This window comes from Microtus ochrogaster, unplaced genomic scaffold, assembly GCF_000317375.1.
Source record: "Microtus ochrogaster isolate Prairie Vole_2 unplaced genomic scaffold, MicOch1.0 UNK72, whole genome shotgun sequence".
NCBI lineage: Eukaryota > Metazoa > Chordata > Mammalia > Rodentia > Cricetidae > Microtus > Microtus ochrogaster.
This window is the reverse complement of record NW_004949170.1, coordinates 1,048,537-1,067,357: the sequence shown is the minus strand read 5'-3', so window position 1 is coordinate 1,067,357 and position 18,821 is coordinate 1,048,537. Positions and strand designations below refer to the sequence as shown.

Genomic DNA, 18,821 nt, shown 5'->3' with positions numbered 1-18,821 from the left:
GTGATGTCACAGAGAGCTACTTAACAACCTGTGCCCCTAGGTGTTCTTGTACACCTGTGCCCTAAATCCCCTATGACAGTTAAAGCAAAAAAAAAAATCTGTTTCCTTTCATATCAGTTTGTTGCTAATTTTAGGCCATTGTCTAATTTATATTTGAGGAAATCCTTTTATCAAGTCAGTAAAAAACTGTTTGTTATAATAAAACCCTGTAGACTGCTGGTTCGTAGCATTGCTTCAGGGTCATCAGAACAGGGTGCCAGGTTATTCACCCACATCCTCCGTACCCTGTGTTTCTACAACTCTTCTAGAGTTATCTTTGCTCTTCAACTTTTATGAGTACCACACTGACAACTATTGTGTGTTTCAGAAGCACAGTGGGGAGAGTACGATACAAACGGTAATAGTCAAAAATTAGATTTGTAAATCTTGAATCCCATTTCTGGGGGTGTTTTGTTTGTTTTTTGTTTGTTTGTCTGCTTTTGACTACAGTTGACAGCCTAGCCTAGTCTTCCTCATGACTCCCGGTTTTAGCAGTCATTCCTGCCCAAGACTGTGCTTGAATGATCCCTTCACTTTCTACAGCTTTGCTGAAATGAAAACTCATAGCTGAACAGGAGACTAGAGAAAGTGCTTGGGTTCAAAGGAGGTCTGTTGGACCACGATGGACACCTGTTTCTTACATGAAGATCTATACATCCCATGGAGGGAGACAGTAGAATGGACAGACTAAATCCAGACACATGTTCACTGAGAAGAAGCAAGATAGGTACCAGTCAGGTAGTTTAGGGGACATGTAAGCCATTCAGAGTAAGATCTCTTCTGAGGCTGGGAATATTTGGATTATTGCCATTAGAGCCATCATATCCATTCACTTTCTTAGTGATTTTCATGGTTACATAAAAAAAATCTAATTGTGTGTGGGTATATGAAACAATTGAGCCACCAACACAAAGAAGTTGTGCAGTATAGGGAGAGACAGCCCAGTGGCTCTAAGATGGTTGCTATTATAGCGGGAAGCTTGCATGATGGATCTTTTGCTATTCTCTAGGAACAAGGACTTCAAAGGGTGTGAGTGATCCCTTGCCTGAACTGCGTAAATAAATGAAGTTAGCGCTGAATACGTGCTTCCCCAGAGCATCTGGGATGAAGTGCCTGTACAGCCTGCCCATGAAAGCCTTGCCCCACCATGGCTTGTGCTGGTAGAATTCAGATTGTCCCAGGTCACTACATGGAGAGAGCACTGAGCTCTAACCTGGCGTCCTCGCAGCTCTGTCCCTGGTGCCGTTTCTCTGCTGAGTCCCTTCTTTAACAGCCTCAGCATAGGTGTGGCTAACTGTATTCAAAGCTCTCTGGGTTCTAACAAGTGGCCAAAGCTGGCATGATTTTAGGAATCCTTGACACACACACAGAATTTCCTGGAGACTATATCTAAGAAGGGGACTGATTCTGACGGCAGAGATTAAGATGGGAGAGAAGCAACATGAAGTTTCAGCCTCCTGTCCTTTAGGGACCTAGGAAGCCATGAGTACCCACTTTAGGATGCTGAAGCTGAAACCGGAGAGAGATACCTCTCCCTTTGACCCAGCCAGTACTCTGCACAGCAACTAAAAGTCATCTTCTCTTGGAAATACTGAACAGTAATTGAGGAGGGGTGGGAGTCTGCTGCAAGGAGCCTGCACTGAGTTTTACTCATCATGGTTATGCACATCATACATACACAGCACATATACACACACACACACACACACACAACACTTAGATCACTCCCCACATATACCATACACATGTCAAATACACCAGTACACATGGACACCTCCAATGCCACTCCTGGGACAACCTTCAGCTTGGGCTAAACATGCTAACTCACTGTTCCTTTCTCTTTTGCAAAAACACTATTGTGCTTGTGTCTCCTGTCTCTGGCACCTTGGTTTTGAATGCTGATATGCAGTGCACAACTTCTAGTACTGAGGGTAGTTATTCCTCTTGGAAGGAGACTTTGGTGTTCAGGGTCTTTGGGTCTCCTGAATTGTTCAAGACATTGAACCCAATTGCTGACAACACATGACTGCATCCCAGGGTGGTGTGGGAGGTCCTTCTGTTTATGTGTTGCTTTTATTGGTTAATGAATAAAGAAACTGTCTTGGCATGTGATAGGACAAAAGAACAGAGATAGGCGGGGAAAACTAAAGTGAATGCTGGGAGAAAGAGGGTGGATTAAGGGAAATGCCATGGAGCCTCCGCCACCAGAAATACACGTGCTGAAACTTTGCTGGTAGGCCACTGCCACGTGGTGATACACAGATTAATAGAAATGGGTTAAATTCATATGTAAGAGTTAGCCAATCAGAAGCTAGATCTAATGGGCCAAGCAGTGATTTAATTAATGCAGTTTCTGTGTGATTATTTTGGGGCTAAGCGGCCAGGAACAACCAAGTGGCTCTCTCCTCCAACATCAGGGTCCTCAGAAAACCCAGCAGAATGACAAGTGGCCTGGTTCCAATCACACTTGGAGTGATAGAATGTAGATAACCGAAGCCGTGAACAACCTACCCCATGAAACATAATGAATAGCGTTCAAATGGAAGCACTTCCCTCCCTCCTCACGAGCTTTCTCAGGGCTCCAGCAGGCCAGACACACCACATCCCCAAACCTTCAGACTCCAGCCCCTATGCTGAGGCCACTTTCTGTGCTGTTAATGAGGTTCCTATTTGAAAGCCAATGTAAGTAAAATCATATCACATACATGGATAAAAGCGGGAACATTCCACTCAATCTTCATTGGTTTTTACAAATCTTCCACTAATGCTTCTTCCGCTCACCCTGGCACCTCTGAAATCAAACATGAGGTTTGCCGATGACAGTTTCGTCCTTTCCCTCGCATGAATGATGACCTCCTTACCCCTCTGACTCCTGGATGTCATGGTTGTCAATGAGACGGCAACTCACACAGCAAAGTAGCAGACTGCCTTGGAAACACTCAGCACTGGTTGTAAAATTAAATTCTCAACACTGAGAAAGGAGATGTTGTGTTCAGATGGTAGACGCAATCATGGAGCATGCACTGTGGAACAGCTCTTGACCCCAGCATCTCACCCCCAATGAGAATGAATATCCAAGCAACTCTCGGCACAGCTGGATAAAGTATGCCGAAGGGAAGCTTCCCCCAATTTGCTTAACTCTAGCTGCCTTTTAATTATTTTCCCTTCCTTCCTAAAATGCAAAGGCTTTCTTAAATAATATCCATTTTCTGGAACTTTCCCTGCTTCCCCTGACAACATCATCTGTGATCTGAAGCCTTTTGCCCATTCTCCTGGTCCCTCAGTACACCGCACTCTCTAAGCTCTTTAGGAGAGAAACCATCCTGACAGGGGCTGCTCCTCAGAGTCACCTCCTGGGTTATCTATGACATACAGACATGGTTTTATCCATTTCACACACAAAGGCTTCATGCAAACTGCTGGTCTGTGTCATTTTATATTTCACAGGGACAGAAAACCGTTCCCTTTTATCCCAAATGTGGAAGAGAGAAACAGTCATCCTTAGACCTGTACTTACCAATCCTATCAGATAAAGCTCTCGGGTCATCTAGAAACAGGGGTCTTCAGCTAGCAAAGTCTACAGAGGGAGGCAGCTGCTGCAGAAACAGTTGTGTCTGCTTTCTCCATTTCCCAAAATCTGGTCCCCTTTGGTTATGTCTTTTATGTTAGTATGCCGGAGCCCCTGGGGAGACTCTCACAACTTTATCAGCAGAAGCAGAGATAGAGTGCCAGGCCCCCACACTACTGCCTCCCTGCATGGGAGGAAATTCTCAATGGGCATCAGGGACGAAACCCACAAAGAAAGACAGGGCCATTGTTCTCTAGGATTGTGTCTTAAGGCTCCTGGCAGCGGCAAGAACTCCATGCACTTTGATAGCCAAACCACTATATTTTTATGGTGCTGCATTAATATTCAAAGGGCTTTTGCTGCTCTGCAGGACAAAGGATGCGACAAAGGGCATTAAATCAGGCAGGCAGCCCCCATGACTCACTGTTCTTGTTTCAGTAGTGTTAAGAAGACAGTGGGTCAGAGTCCACCATATTTATAAGGATGTCAGGTTGGTGGTATGTACCTGTCCTGGACACAAAGAGCTCTAACCTGCTATCCGCTGTACCAGAGGCTGAGAGCAAAGGTGAAGCCATGTGGGATGAGAGATGCCCAGGCGGCAGCAATGGAGCCATCAGACATTATGATCTTTGAGGTAATTATAGGACTCCACTCCTAAGCTACCGAAGTATTCTTTGCAAATATAATCCAAAAGAAATGAACTCATTCATGTGCTGGATACTGGAAACTTCAAGAATACAGAAGAAGCAAAATTTGTTTCAGAGTGGGCCTCCAGCCACCTGAAGGCTCCACCATCCCCACTCTCATCCCAGCCCCAAAAAGAAGTTGGTGCATACAGCCCAATCAATATGCAGTGAGGCCATTGGGCCAATCACATCAGATGCTCCTATCAGAGTCCCTTGGACCAGTCCTGTTTCTTCTTGCTTATTTTTCTCAGCCAAGGTGAAGGAAAGTAATGTACTGTGGTACAGACATAAATCAGAAGCCTCTTGTAGTCAGGCATCAGTGATTCAAGTTTCGTTTTATCGAAAAGCAATGACTTCTCAAGGGCTGGGGGTCCAGAGACATCCAGTGAGCAAAGCACTATCAAAACAAGTGTGGGGACCTGAGTTTCTATTCCCACCAAAAGCTGGATATAGAAGCCTGTAATCCCAACACTCCTATGGAGAGATGAAGTAGAGTCAGGAGAACGCATGGAGGCTCACAGGCCAGCTAGCCTAGAATAAGAGACACAGCAACAGTGGACAACCACAGACCTTGTCTCAAATAAGATAAGGGGAGTTCCTCCACTAGTATACTGAGGAACCTTCCTGTGTGCACACGTGCACGTGCGTGTGCTTGTGTGTATGTGTGCACCCTTGCAGAAAGACAAATATCCATTTCCAAAGTCCAAAGACCTTTTGGTCCAAAGATGTGCACAAACCTGCTGCTCACATTCTCAAAGCACTTTGGCTGCTCTGAACTCAAGTGGCCCCCAGGCGTTAAAGGCTGAGCCCCACAGCACCCTGGAGACCAGAATGGCTTGCCAGAAGTCTCAGGAGGGAGGCACTGTGCTTGGTGCTGCTCTTGGGACCCTCCTGATTATCAGGGGCTAACATCTTCCTGAAGCTAACCCAGTTTCCTGAACCAACTCACTGCTATGGAACTCATACCAGGTTTTCCACGGGAGAAGTCACTGCTAAATCGGGTGATATGCTCCAGGAAGGAATGCTGCCTTGGACAGATGCTCTAACCAAATGCCCTGGAAGCCTAGGCTGCCATGGAGATACAGGAAAAGGGAAGCTGGTCTGAGCGCAGCATGGGATAGAGCTTAAGGAACCTGGCAAGACTTGCAGATGAAATGCAGGAAACATGAGTTCACCTTCTGGTGACCACCAACAGGGCATGTTGCATTGAGACTTTTTTTCTGGAGCTAAACTTGGATTCAGAAGACGTTTGCTGTGCCTGGGACCGCAGGCTGTGCAAGGTCTCCCTTGCAAAGAATCTGGGCATCATCCCAGCAGCTCAGCCTTCATACCCCACCACCCCTCATTCCCAACATGGTTCTTTCACAGAGCTACCTTGCCTTCACATACCCTGTGCCCCAAGTTACCTCCAGAGAGAAGCAGAGGCCTTCTCCACCCAAGCCATCCTAAACTAGCTCATTTATCAAGATACTGGCTATTGTTAATGGCTTCTGTCAACCCCGGTGACCACATAACCTTGTCCCCTCAGTGGGTGCACTGCACCCATAAGCACCAGTGGACCTTATCACAGAGCTACGCTCCCACCCACCTCTACTGACAGAGCTTAACACAGCTACGGAGTCATAAGATAGTCAGCCTAATTGTAGGCCTGCTATATTCAGGATGAATGTCTAGAGTCTGTTTGTCTCTCCCTGGCTGGCATACAAACAGATGTTCATTGATGGATTCTTTCATAAGATAACATCCCATTGCCATCTCTCCAGCTCTCCTTTCAGGCCCACATCCCCTGATCTCACTGGGCTTGTGACTACCTTGACGAATTACATAAGAACAGAGATGGCAGGTGTTATGTCCAAGTATGACTTCTCCCAGGGAAGATGCTGAGGCCTGAACCAGATGTGTTGCTATGTGATACGGGAATAATCTTCAGGCCAAAGTGAGGAGGACAGTGGCAAAGTTCCAGATAGTCTCCTATTGGGATACATTCTGCCTACCCATTGCAGCAAGAAGAGGTTTCCTCTCCTGGGACACAAATATCTAGCAATGTCAGCATGGGGTCCTTTCTTTCTCTCCCAGGAGACTCTCAGCTTAACCATGTCAATATGAAAGCCCCTTCTCTTCAACACTGAACCAGTAAATGATTGCCTCAGAATATCCCGGTTTGCCATACAGACTCTCAAGGAGAAAACATGAAGATCATCAAACCATAAATGTTGTAGTGCGGAGGTGTGCAGGCGAGTCTTTATTCTCATTGCCACGATCACGTTCATCTCTGAAACTCAGCGTTTGTCAGACCATAACAGATTACACGATTAATCAGCATTGCAGCAAACACTTATCATCCACTGAAGTGTGAGGGTGTCAAGTTCTCTCTAAGCCACTAAGGAAGCCAGGCTTGCTGTGCCACAGGCCTATAATCCCAGCTATTTACAAGGCTGAAACAAGAATGACATATAGAGACCCTTCTCAAAATGAAAAGCACAAGAGTATTAAGTTGTGTGGCTGGATTTTTACTAAACATGTGCGATGTCTGTGCTCAACCCCAGGACAGAAAACCAACAAACAAAAAGCAACGTAAATGAAAACAAAAACAAACAAACAAAAAAAATGAAACTACAGCCTCTTGCCTGTCCTGCAATTCTGTGTTTCTTCTCCAGTGTGTTTTTAGGATGACATACCTTCATTTTCACTTGGGTCTTTCAAGTGGCTATTTTACATGAAGTGACAGTTGACAGATCTCACCAAGGTAATCATGAAGCAGAAACAAAAACAAGGCATCTCCATGACAGGCTGAGCTGTAGCTTGTCTCTATGAACTGACAGGATGCTATAGCTACTCAGGAAGTGTGTGTGTGTGTGTGTGTGCATGCATGTGTACGTGTGTGTGTGATGAGTATGCATATGTGTAGGGGAGTGGATGTATGTATAGGTGTATGTGTGTGATATCTGTGTGTATTCTGTGTGTATGTATATATAAGTGTATATGTGTGTACATGCATGTGTGTGCATATGTGCACACTCCTTGTCCTATTTCATGGAGACCACAGAGAGCAAAGAAGTTGCTTTCTGCATGTAACAACATACCATACATCAGAATTATTCCCCACAGCAGCAACACATTTTTAAGACACCAGAAGTCACCATGAAAGGAGACACAAGATGGGAAGCCTGGTCACTATGTTCAGCTGGCCTTTCCAGGTCAAGAACATAGGGCAAGAAGCCAACTTCAACAGTACTGGCAGTGGACAAACTGTGATCTCCCGCTGATTGAGATGGCCTGGCACTTCTAGACACCCAGTACAGACCCAAAAGTTATTCCCATAGGACCATCAATTTCTGCATAGAACATAGATTCTCAATAGAAACGGCGAGTCCAAAGTCAGTGATACAACATTACTCTTGCTACATTTAAGAGGACCAACAGAATAGAAACCACGGCTTCTGCTTGCACGCCAGTTCCAGAATATTAGCACACTTGTATCAATGAAGTGTCTCAGGGACACAATACTCAACTTACCTGATTTTTAAAAGCAGAAATAAAATCACAATTTTCCCATAAAAGTTTGCACAGTACAAGTAATTGATATCCCTTAATTAGCCAGTTCTTCAATAAGTATGGAACGTGGACCACCATATACTAGCGGGTATGTTAACCCCACCACATGCATGCCACCAGGCTTATTTATAATAGGGAGCCAACCAAGGCAGGCTCACCCTTTGAAGTAATCAACCAAGGAATTCTTCCTTCTATCACACACAAATGGAAGCCCAATTCCTACCTCTGAAGCAGCCTCATGACAAGAGATACTGCTCAGCCTACCTGAGACAAGTGAAACCGTGTCTTTCTCCCATGAGACGACAGTGACGTACGCCTCCACCGAGGAGGGGATAATGCACTTGAACACCGCGACATTGCCTCTCATGGTTTTCTGGTCCTCCACACGGACTGTATAGGGCTCCCGTAAAACTGGAAGGCAGAGAGAGGATCCTTGTTAAGATGCATAGACGAGTCTATTCCAGACAAGAAGATGCTGTTCTAATGCAAAGGGCACGGCACTCCCTTTTGTGACAACTGCATAGCACAGGCAGTAGAGAGAAATCCGCAAGTGTATTCATCTGTCTTCCATCACCTAGGCAAACATCCACTTCATTAGCAATACGCTGCACCCTGCACCTCCTAAAGGAGTCTATTCTGAGACATTGAACTGGGCCCCTATGGAGAGCATTAGAAGGCATGAGGGGACCTCGGCTTCCTGGAGGAGGAGGGGCAGATTCTAGGGATTAGTGTCTCTTAGTCTTCTGAAGACCCAGGTGTAACAGTAATTAGGAAATGAATGTAAGACTCAAAAAACTCAGGCTGGGCAAATGACTCAGTGGGTAAAATGCTTGCTATGCAAGTGTAAAGATCTGAGTTCAAATACACCAAACCCATGTACAGCTAGCGAAAATAGTGCATGGCTATAATCCCAGTGCTCCTAAGGTCAGACTGGTGGTGGAGATAAAAGGATCCCCCAGAAGCACACAGGCCAGACCGACTGATCTGAACAGTAACAAAAGAACAAAGAGACTCATCTCAAGCAAGGTGGACAGTAAGGACTAACAGTAAGGGTGCTCGCTGACCATACACATACATGCCTGCACTCACACATTCATTCGAAGGAGCAAGAAAGAGAGAAAAAGAGAGATCTTTGAAAAGATTAAAACAAGAAAAATAATTCCTTAGACATAAACTCTTCAAAGATGTTTAAAACCTGTGTGGGAGACCATCATTTTTCTGGGAACTATTCAAATACCCCCAATCATAGGAATATTCCAAAAAGAGTCCAAAGGGTCTTCTCTGCATATTGGCCACATTGGGGCTCATGGGGGGTTCGGTGCCCACCCAGCACGCCCAACTGCCTGGGTTAAAATCCTTCTCCTGCCCGACATTACCTGCAAGGCAGAAGAAAGCTCCTAGCTCCACCTGCACCACAAGTGATGATGGGATACCTCCTGTCTGGGGCTATGGATGTAGCCACTGAGGTAGCTTTGTGTCTGCTCAGCAGGCTGGGTGAACCACCTGCCCAACAGCTGGGGATGGACCCGGTCTTTGTGCCAGGCTTAATGAGATAATGATGAACCTTGCTCGGATTATTTCTCTGTTCCAACTTTATTCACTCAATTCTAAATCAGGCACGGCGGAAAGGGCATCTTCAAGGTGTTCCTTCCAAGTCTGAAATTTTCTAGATAGGCAATGAAATACCTCATCATTCGATCAGCTTCCTCTATGGATGTCACTCAGTGGACAAGTATGGGTCAAGAAAACTGGCCATGAAAATTTTTAGAGAGGCTGATGCCCCAGGGAAGAGATGAAATGCCCCCAGTGGAGTGTCCAGGGTACTGAGGGGATGTCTCTGAAAGAGGACTGACTGCTGAGGGAAGCCAGCAGTGACACGCTGAGTGCCTTCATAGAGGACACAGCATGGATGAAACTGTTGACTCTCAACCAGCTTACTCTTTGTTCTCCGACAATACAGACATATTAGTGCATTGTCTTACTCTCTGGCATACTCTCCTTTATCCCCCTCTCACCCGCATCAACCCTGGAACTCATCTCTGGTCCCCTCCCCACATCAATATTTTACCTTGTTACCCACGGTTCTCTTTTTTAACACTCATATTTGGTCACTTTTTTTCTCAGCTTGGAGAATTTCTTTGTCTTTATCCCAACCAGAAGTATCCTTCCAGCTTGAAGATTCTTTTGAGATCCTGCACCTCCTCTGAGTATGGTGTGACCTGAAGCTCTGGATAACATGTAAAACCATGCCTACTACAAGAGGTCCATTGGGGCACAAGTGGGTGAGCCAAATGCTTGTTTTCAGAAACATCATTGTGGCCAGGTGAGGGGAAGATTTTGTGTAAGCAAATGCCTAGAGCCTAGGAAGAGTTGAGGGCTCCTTTTCAACTTGGAAAGGGGTTAAGAGTGAACAGATATAACTCTGTAATGACTGAACACTCAGGCATCAGGGAGAGCAGCAGACAGGAGATGATGGAATGAGGATGGGAGAGAAAGTGGGTGGACAAGAAGGAGAGAGAAACGGGAGCTCCTGGGAGCCTGATAAGTATCCGAGTCTCATATTTTGCCGTCCTTTGGAACTCAGACCTCCAGGACATTCAGCTTCACATATAATACATCACACATCACAAATGGAAATGTTTACTAGAAATCAAGTCAAGGGACCTAATTGCATGTCAGTCAGAAAGAGAAAATGCTACCAATGGAGACACAAAGAGCATCTTCACAGCCTGTGCTCTGACGGAGCACCATGACAACAGAAACTTTGGGGAAAAGGGTTAGTTGGGCTTACACTTCCACATCACTGTCCCTCACTGAAGAAAGGACCGAAGTTCAAGAAGGGCAGAGTTCTGGAGGCAGGAACTGATGCAGAGGCCATGGAGGGTGCTGTTTACTGGACTGTTCATCATGGCATGCTTAGCCTGATTTCTTATAGAACCTAGGACCACCATCCAGAGATGGCATCAGCCAAAATGGTGTTGGTCCTCCCAAACCAATAACTAATTAAGAAAAACTTCACAGGATTGCCTACATCCCAATCTTAAGGAGGGCATTTTTTTTCAGTTGGGATTTTCTCCTCTCAGATGAACATAGTTTGTGTCAAGTTACATAAATCTAGCCAGCAAAACTTACCCCTGGTCAACCTGACACACAAACACATAACAGTTAAGCCGCAACCTTTCCTTTCTTGTTGATTAATATCAATAAAACATAATATAAAACATTTTAGTCTGAAATTGTCCCACAGCCTTACAAATTCAAATACTTCAAAAAAATTTTCTCACTTAAAAATCTAAAGTCTCTGTAAAAGACAAAAATCTCATTTTTAAAAGTTTAAAGTTTCTCACCTATACAATCAAAAACAAATTATGTGTTTTCTTACTTCAAGAAGGAATAACCAGGGTATAGTCACAATAAAACCAAAGCAATGCCACCTCAACTGCGTAAATGACTCGATGCCCAATGTCTGGGATTCATTCATGATCTTCCGTGCTCCTCCACATGGTTTGGGTCAAGGTTCTAGCTCTACCTGCTGCAGCACACACAGCTTGTCTTCTGAAGCTCTGGCAGCCTCCACTCCACTGCTAACTGCTGTTCTTGGCAGTGGTTCCACGGTACCAATATCTCTGAACTGCTGGGGTCTTCTCTAGCAACTAGGATGCACTTTTACACCAATGGCCTCTCCTGGGTCTCTCTTCATGGTGCCCCAACTCAGCTTCTCTGTGTGACTCCTTTGATTCTGGGCTTTCAAATGTTACTGAGGCTGAACCTTCACCCACAGCCTCTCCTGGCTTTTGACAGTGCCAAGCCTCTTTTGTGCTCCGTGACCCCTTCGTGCCTTCAAAACCAGCACCATCTGGGTGACTCTTACATTACCAAGTTTGGCAGCTAGCATGAAGGACAACTTTGGCTACCTCTAAACACAGCTTGTATGTGCTAACTCTGAGGAAGATTTCATCTCAATGATGCTGGTTTCTTCTTAATCACTGCTAATTTCTCAGCTTCAGCCAACCAGCGTCTATTGTCCCAATAATGAAGTGGTTTCTCTTCAATGGTTCTGGTATCTTGTTAAGCACAGCTGACTCTTCAGGCCCAGGTAACCAGGACCACAGATTCCTAATTTGAACTATGTAATGGCCCTGATCATCTTTAAAAGACTCAAACTTACTTCTGGAACTTCACAAGCAAGACCTCCATTCTCTGAATTTCTCTCAACATTCTTATCTTCCATACTCCCATAGAATTATCTCATCAAGGTTTGAATGCTCAGTGGCTTTTCTAGCCTCAAGTTCCAAATCCTTCTACAAGACTCCCCAAAATACATGGTTAGGTCTGTCCTAGCAATACCCTAAAATCTTGGTCCCAAGTCTTAGTTAGGGTTACTATTGCTGCAAAGAAACAACATGACCAAAGCAACTTTGGGGAAAATGGTTCATTTGGCTTTTACTTAAATATTGTAGTACATCACTGAAGGAAGCCAAGATAGGAACCCCAGCAGGGCTGGAAACTGGAGGCAGGAGCAGATGCAGAAGACATTGGGTGGGGAGTGGGTCTCTGCTTAGTGCTTGCTCATCATGGCTTGCCCATCCTGCTTTGTTATAGAACGCAGGACCACCAGCCCAGGGATGGTACCACCCACAACAGGCTGGGCCTTCCCTCATCAATCGCTAACTAAGAAAATGTTCTACAGGGATGCCTAAAGCTGACCTCATGCAGACATTTTCTGAAGGTTCCCTCCTCTCAAATAACTATATCTTGTGTCACGTTGACATAAATCTACCATCACACTGTCCAAGACTGTTCCTTCGGCCTGGCTTCAGGGCCACTGGCTACGAGGTAAACAACTGAAGCCTAGTTCATGTGACTCAGTCAAGGCTCATCTCCTGGGAGACCTGCACATAGATTGTGAAGTGACTTTTCTTCTTTAGCCACCTACTAGCCTCTCTAGTGCAAATGCTACCTTAAAAGTCATGATTTTAAGTCTCTGTGACTCTTGTTTCTCTCCCCTATTAAGTTCACCTCTAGGTCCTAAATCAGTGATGTCACTTGGTTTACTAAATACCTTGTATCCAAATACCTTCCCATATCATTCATTCTCAAGACCAACAATCCAACTAAAAGCCATTGTAGCGGCTGGGGAGGTGGCTCTATCAGTAGAGTGTTGACTGGTAGACCAGAGGACCTGAGGTCAGATCTCCAGCACCCATACAGACATAGGGACAAGGAAACAGGAAGATGCCCAGAGCACACTAGCAGCCAGCCTAACAGAGTAGGTTCAGTGAGAGACTGTCTCAAAAAATAAGTTAGAAAACAACTGAGGCACCTAACATCCATCTCTGATCTTCACCTGCAAAGCATACATGTGCATATACCCTGATGAACACACACACACACACACACACACACTGTAGAGATTTCTAACACAGGCATATAGCAAACGCTCAGTAAATACTGTTGTCCCTCCTTACCTACAACCCTGCATCTGCTCCAGTGACCTCCTGAGAAGTCAAGTCTGTGGATGACCAAGTGTACTAAGTTGGGTTCTCCCTTGAAGGAGCTCGGAGAGATATAGGGTTAAGGATATGACCCAGACAAGCTGTGAGGGAATGGGACACAGGGGTTTCAGAGGAAGCTAGTGCATAATGTGGGCTTGCAATGGAGTTCTTCCACCCACCACCTTTGCAGCCCAGAACCCCTCCCACATCTGTGCAGTCCAAGTTCCAGCAACCCATCGCTGGCTCAGTGCTGGGCCGCAATAAAATCTCAGGACTGCACAGTCTTGTTTGTGTGCCTAGGTGCCAATCACCAAGCACTACAGAGGCTGCAGGTCCAAGCTCAGAGTAACTAATGCAGATGCTACAGATCTTGACCAAGGGCTGCCACACCTCTACGCCTCCACTGCAGCCACTATGTCTTCCACCAGGCAAATGAGGTGTGGAGGTAGGTGTCAGAAGAAAGAGACTGTAGTGATTACCTAAGGACAAACCAAGATGACTTGCAGAACAAGAGGATTGGAAGGGATTCATCTCTCCCTCCATTGCGGACATATGTCTCTAATAGGCAGCACCCCTTTGAAACATGATTTTAAAATAACCCGTTTTACTCCAAGAATTGATTTAATTCAAAGTGATCAAGGTTAACGATACAATTTGTGGGGCCAAGAGAAAAAGAAAATTTGGGGTTTCAGTTAAAAGGTATTAAGATATAAGGTTAGAGAGATGGCTTAGCAGTTGAGAGCACTGGCTACTCTTCTTGAGGACTTGGGTTTAGTGCCCAGCACTCACAAGGCAGCTCACACTAGTAGCCCCAGTTCTAGAGAATCTGATGCCCTCTTCTGGACTCCATTGGCACCTGAGCCCAATGCATATACATACAGACTCATATAAACATATGAATAAAAGTAAAATAAATATTTTTAAAATATAAAGATATTAAAATGTACAATTTTCTTTCTTTTGTGGTCTTTCTGTCACCTTGTCTTTGTTACTTAATGTCATCCTCCTGAGGATACAGGGATAATGACAAGGTAAAGCTGGAGTCTCAAAAGAGCTCAGAGCCCTCGTCCCACAGTGATCACTTGGTACACCAGTGGTGAGGTCACCCATCCTGACAGCCACGAGCTGCTGGCGGGAAAGCTGATCTATTAAGATTATGTAACAGGTAAAGTCACATCTAAAAAAGTCTTTCAAACAAGAATTCATGTAGCTCCTGCCATCTCTACCCAGTGATTTTCATAACTGATGCTTGGTGTTTAGATCCAGGAATCACTTAGCTGGTTTGAACATGTGTTGGAGGCCTGGGTCAACCCTTAACTTTTAATGTATGGATACACAAGTGTATCAGCCTCATTTATCAAGACAACGTGCCATTATCTCTGGAGTACCTGGGCATCTTTGTCCATATTTCTGTCCTACTTTTCACTCATAATCATTACCCTTACAGCAAGTATTAAAATAAATGGTGTTGGCTTCCCTGAGTAATTATTCACTGCTAAGATGACTTAGACCATTCCATATCCTTTATGTTTCTATATGTGTTTTAGAATCAACTTGATTTTTATTTCTCAAAAGCCTTCTGGGCCACTTGAGACTTCTCTTGAACTCATAGGCATTTTGGAAAGAGGTGATATCTTAAAAACAAATCCCCAGCTCATGGAAATAATTTTTTATTTCTCCTTTTATTTCTGTCTCCTTTAGTTGCTGCAAGCTTTTGGAATTATATGTAATATTCTTTCTAGTTTAGGGTGAGATATTTTCCTAAGTATTGCTTGGTTTTGATTCTATTGTAAATAGTACTTATAAATTGTCTAATGATTGTTTGTGTGTTGAGCTCAATACCATGGTTTTGACAGACCTACTTATTAGCCCCAGTAGTTTATTTTAATGGATCATATTAGATTTTTCCACATTCATGATTATACTGACAAAGAAGTGTGAGTAATTGATGGAGGAGGGTCTATGTGTTACTTTCATTTGTTAATAAAGAAACTGCCTTGGCCCTGATAGGCCAGAAAATTAGGTAGGCAGAGTAGACAGAACAGAATGCTGGGAGAAAGAAGCAGATTCAGGCAGTCGCCATAGCTCTCCTCCCCAAGATGGATGCAGGTTAAGATCTTACCGGTAAGCCACCACCTCGTGGTGCTACACAGATTATTAGATATGGGTTAATCAAGATGTGAGAGTTAGCCAGCAAGAGGCTAGAACTAATGGGCCAAGCAGTGTTTAAAAGAATACAGTTTCCGTGTAATTATTGTGGGTAAAGCTAGCCGTGTGGGAGCCAGGCAGCGGGAAGTGGCCCACAGCTCCTTCTACAAGTAATTTTTTTTTAATTGGGGAGAGAAAGTAAGGTGTATTGTATGTATGTGTGTGGTTGTTTGATATATGTTCATGTTCATGTGTGTGCACAGACATGTGGAGGCCTGAGGTTGACATCTGGAATGTTTCTCAATCTCTCACTGTCTGATTAATCAAGGAAGGCTCCCTACATGAGCCCAGAGCTAAGTGGAGATTCCACTTCAGCTCCCCAGCTGAATTACGAGTGGCCGCCAGAACCACTGGGCATGCTGTGGCAATCCCAACATCTGTCTTCATTCTTGCATAGCAAACTTTGCTTACTGAATCTGGTCCCCATCCAAAACTTCAGTCTTTGCAACATTTTATTGCTTTTCTTGTCACACTGCTCTGGCTACAACTTCCAAAGAAGAGACTGTCAAAACAGAACCTGGTGTTGTTCCTGACCTATGGGGAAGCATTCCCTCTTTGACTATCATTTCTGATGTTAAGCAGACCTGGGTTTATGCCTTTGTTAGAATGAGAAAACTCTCACCTACTCCATGTCTTCTGAGATTTCTGCTTGCTAATTATGAGATGTGGAACTTTAAAATAATTTTCTGCATCGCATGGAATGATCTACTTGTTTTCATTTTTAATATGGCAATAGAGTGGATTAACTCATCAATGTTCAAATCTGAAGCCATCCTTGACTTCTGGAGATGTTCCTTGCATGAAGTATCTTTTATATATTATTTGAGTCAACTTGCTGAAGGTTTAAGAAATTTTATATCCACATTTGACAGACACTTGTTTATAATACATGTGTCATTATTTGGATCAGGGTAATACTAACCTAAATTGACGTGAAAAAATATTAATTCTTGTTCAATTTCCTGGAATAATCACCTTAGAATTTTTATTATTCCTGTCTTAAATGTTTATTAGATGTCAAACTGAAGTCATACGATCCTTAAATCTTATCCTAGGGAAATTTTATCCACAAATTCAATTCTTTAATTCTCAAGTTAGTTTTGAGATTTTGAGTCTTTAGAGCGATTGTTCATTTCAAAAATGCCATATTTATTTATATATATTGTTCTTAATATTCACCTATAATCATTTTAACACTTCTAAAACATGTGTGGATGTCCTTCCCAGTGCAGAGAAGTCACTTCCTCTATTCTCAATATTGAGACCGAACCCTCTCTCACTTTCTTCTTCCATCTGACCAGCAGTGTGTACATTTTATCAACTCCTCTGAAAGAAGCCACTTCTAATTCCAAGGGATCCTCTGATGCTTCCAAACCATCTTCTCTTTGTTTCTACTCAAGTCTTTGTTTTCTTTGATTATATTTTTAATTTCTCTTTATATTTAAGACGGAGAGTAAAATCACCTTTTAAGACCTCTCTTCACATGCAATATCATAGGTGTTCAGAGCTATACACTCTGTATCGCTTTGGTAAGATCCCCTATTATCCTCTCTTGTCCTAGTCCCTACTTTTCCCATCTCCCTTACACATGTGTGTGTGTGTTTTATTTCCCTGGTGACCCAATGCATTTCACTAGCGTTGCTTACAGAAATGTGAGATGTTATTGCAGAAACAGGAGCCTCTTCCCAGTAGCTACAATACTGAAGAAAATGTATCTCCCTCCCCTAGCAACTGTTAACTGCCAAGAGATTCTCAGGACAAGTGGGGCCTTGTGAGTCCCTCCCTCTTCCAAAGCATGATCTTACAGGTCAGATGCAGGTAATCACAACTGAGTTCAGAGTATATGTGTTGCTTTTATTGGTTAATGAATGAAGAAGCTGCTTTTGGCCAATGAATTAGTAGAATATAGCCAGGTTGAAAGAGATTTATATATAGAGAGAGTAGGCAGAAAAAGGAGCCACCATGGAGCTGCCAGAGGAAAAGATGCAAGATGCCAGCAAGGAAGGCCACAATTTAAGGGATAAGAGTGAGCTAGAAATAAGCATAATCTCTTAAGTTAAGCAGTTATTTAATTAATACAGTTTTTGTTTGATTATTTCAGTTCTGGTCAGTCGGGAACAAACAAATGGCCTCCCTACAACAGTCCAGGAGAGCTAGAAAGTGACATTCCAGGGCACTTGGCCCCTTCTCCAACTCCGCTAACCCCTGCTTTTAAACTTCCTCTTGTGTCCAAGGTTGATCCAAATTTTCTATTATTTTGAAAACTTTAAGTTGTCTTCTGTGTTTTTTGAAATATAGATCATTGTTTATTATTATTTATGTGTGCCTATATGTCTAATAATTTGAATGTGGGTGCCGCAGAATTAAGAAATAGGTGTTATATACCAAATGTCAGTTCTCTGTAAGAGCAGGAAGCACTATAGACCCTTGAGTTATCTCTCCACCCTAAGACATACATCATTTAGAAGCATACTTTATACCCACATGTTTGGTCATTTCATAGAGATTTGTTATTAATTTCTAGTTAAATTATACTTTGATCAAATAGCATGCATTATATGGCTTAAAGGTCATTTGAAATTCATTTTACAGCCCAGGATGTACAAATGTCTGTGTATTCCAGAAGAGAATGTATGTATGCATTAGACAGACCATTCTTTATTTAAATATGAGCTGACCAAGTTGATCAGTAATCTCACTCAAGGGCTCTTTATTCCTATTTTGGTGCAGGAGAATTGTCTGTATTCTGTCAATCGTGTTTTAAATAAATGCTGATTGGGCAGGCAGGAAGTATAGGTGGGTCAACCAGACAGGAAGTAGAGGCAGGGCAATGAGAACAGGAGTATTCTGGGAAGCGGGAAGCTTCCTCCAGCACTCCTGTCCAGACCACCGAGAAGCAAGATATAACCTGCCTGACTGAGAAAGGTATCAAGTCATGTGGCTAACATAGATAAGAATAATGGGTTAATATAAGCTACAAGAGCTAATAAGTAGCCTGAGCTAATGGGCCAATCAGTTTATAATCTTATGAAGATCTCTGTGTGATTTTCTTTGGTGCTTGCTGGTTGTGGGGAACTGGGCAGGACATAAAACCCAATGAGCAGGCCCTCATGTTACACTATTTGGTCTGTTTTTGCTTCTATTGTTCTGTTATCAGATGAAAAAAAAACTTATGATAGTCATACCATCTTAGTTATCTTCTTGACCTCTTTAACTGTGTGCTATTCTTAGAAAATATACTTGCTTGACAAACACTAAATCTAGTCTTTT

General features: G+C 43.6%; 1 protein-coding gene across 2 annotated transcripts in view; it reads right to left on the bottom strand.

Annotated features, from left to right (window-relative positions):
* The window catches only part of Dscam (DS cell adhesion molecule), a 563,284-nt gene that overhangs the window by 436,613 nt on the left and 107,850 nt on the right, over positions 1-18,821 (bottom strand). For both annotated transcript variants that reach the window (XM_026777546.1, XM_026777547.1), the window contains exon 3: positions 8,113-8,259. In XM_026777546.1, the coding sequence (XP_026633347.1) occupies positions 8,113-8,259 (147 nt within the window). The remainder of the gene's footprint in view (positions 1-8,112; positions 8,260-18,821) is intronic.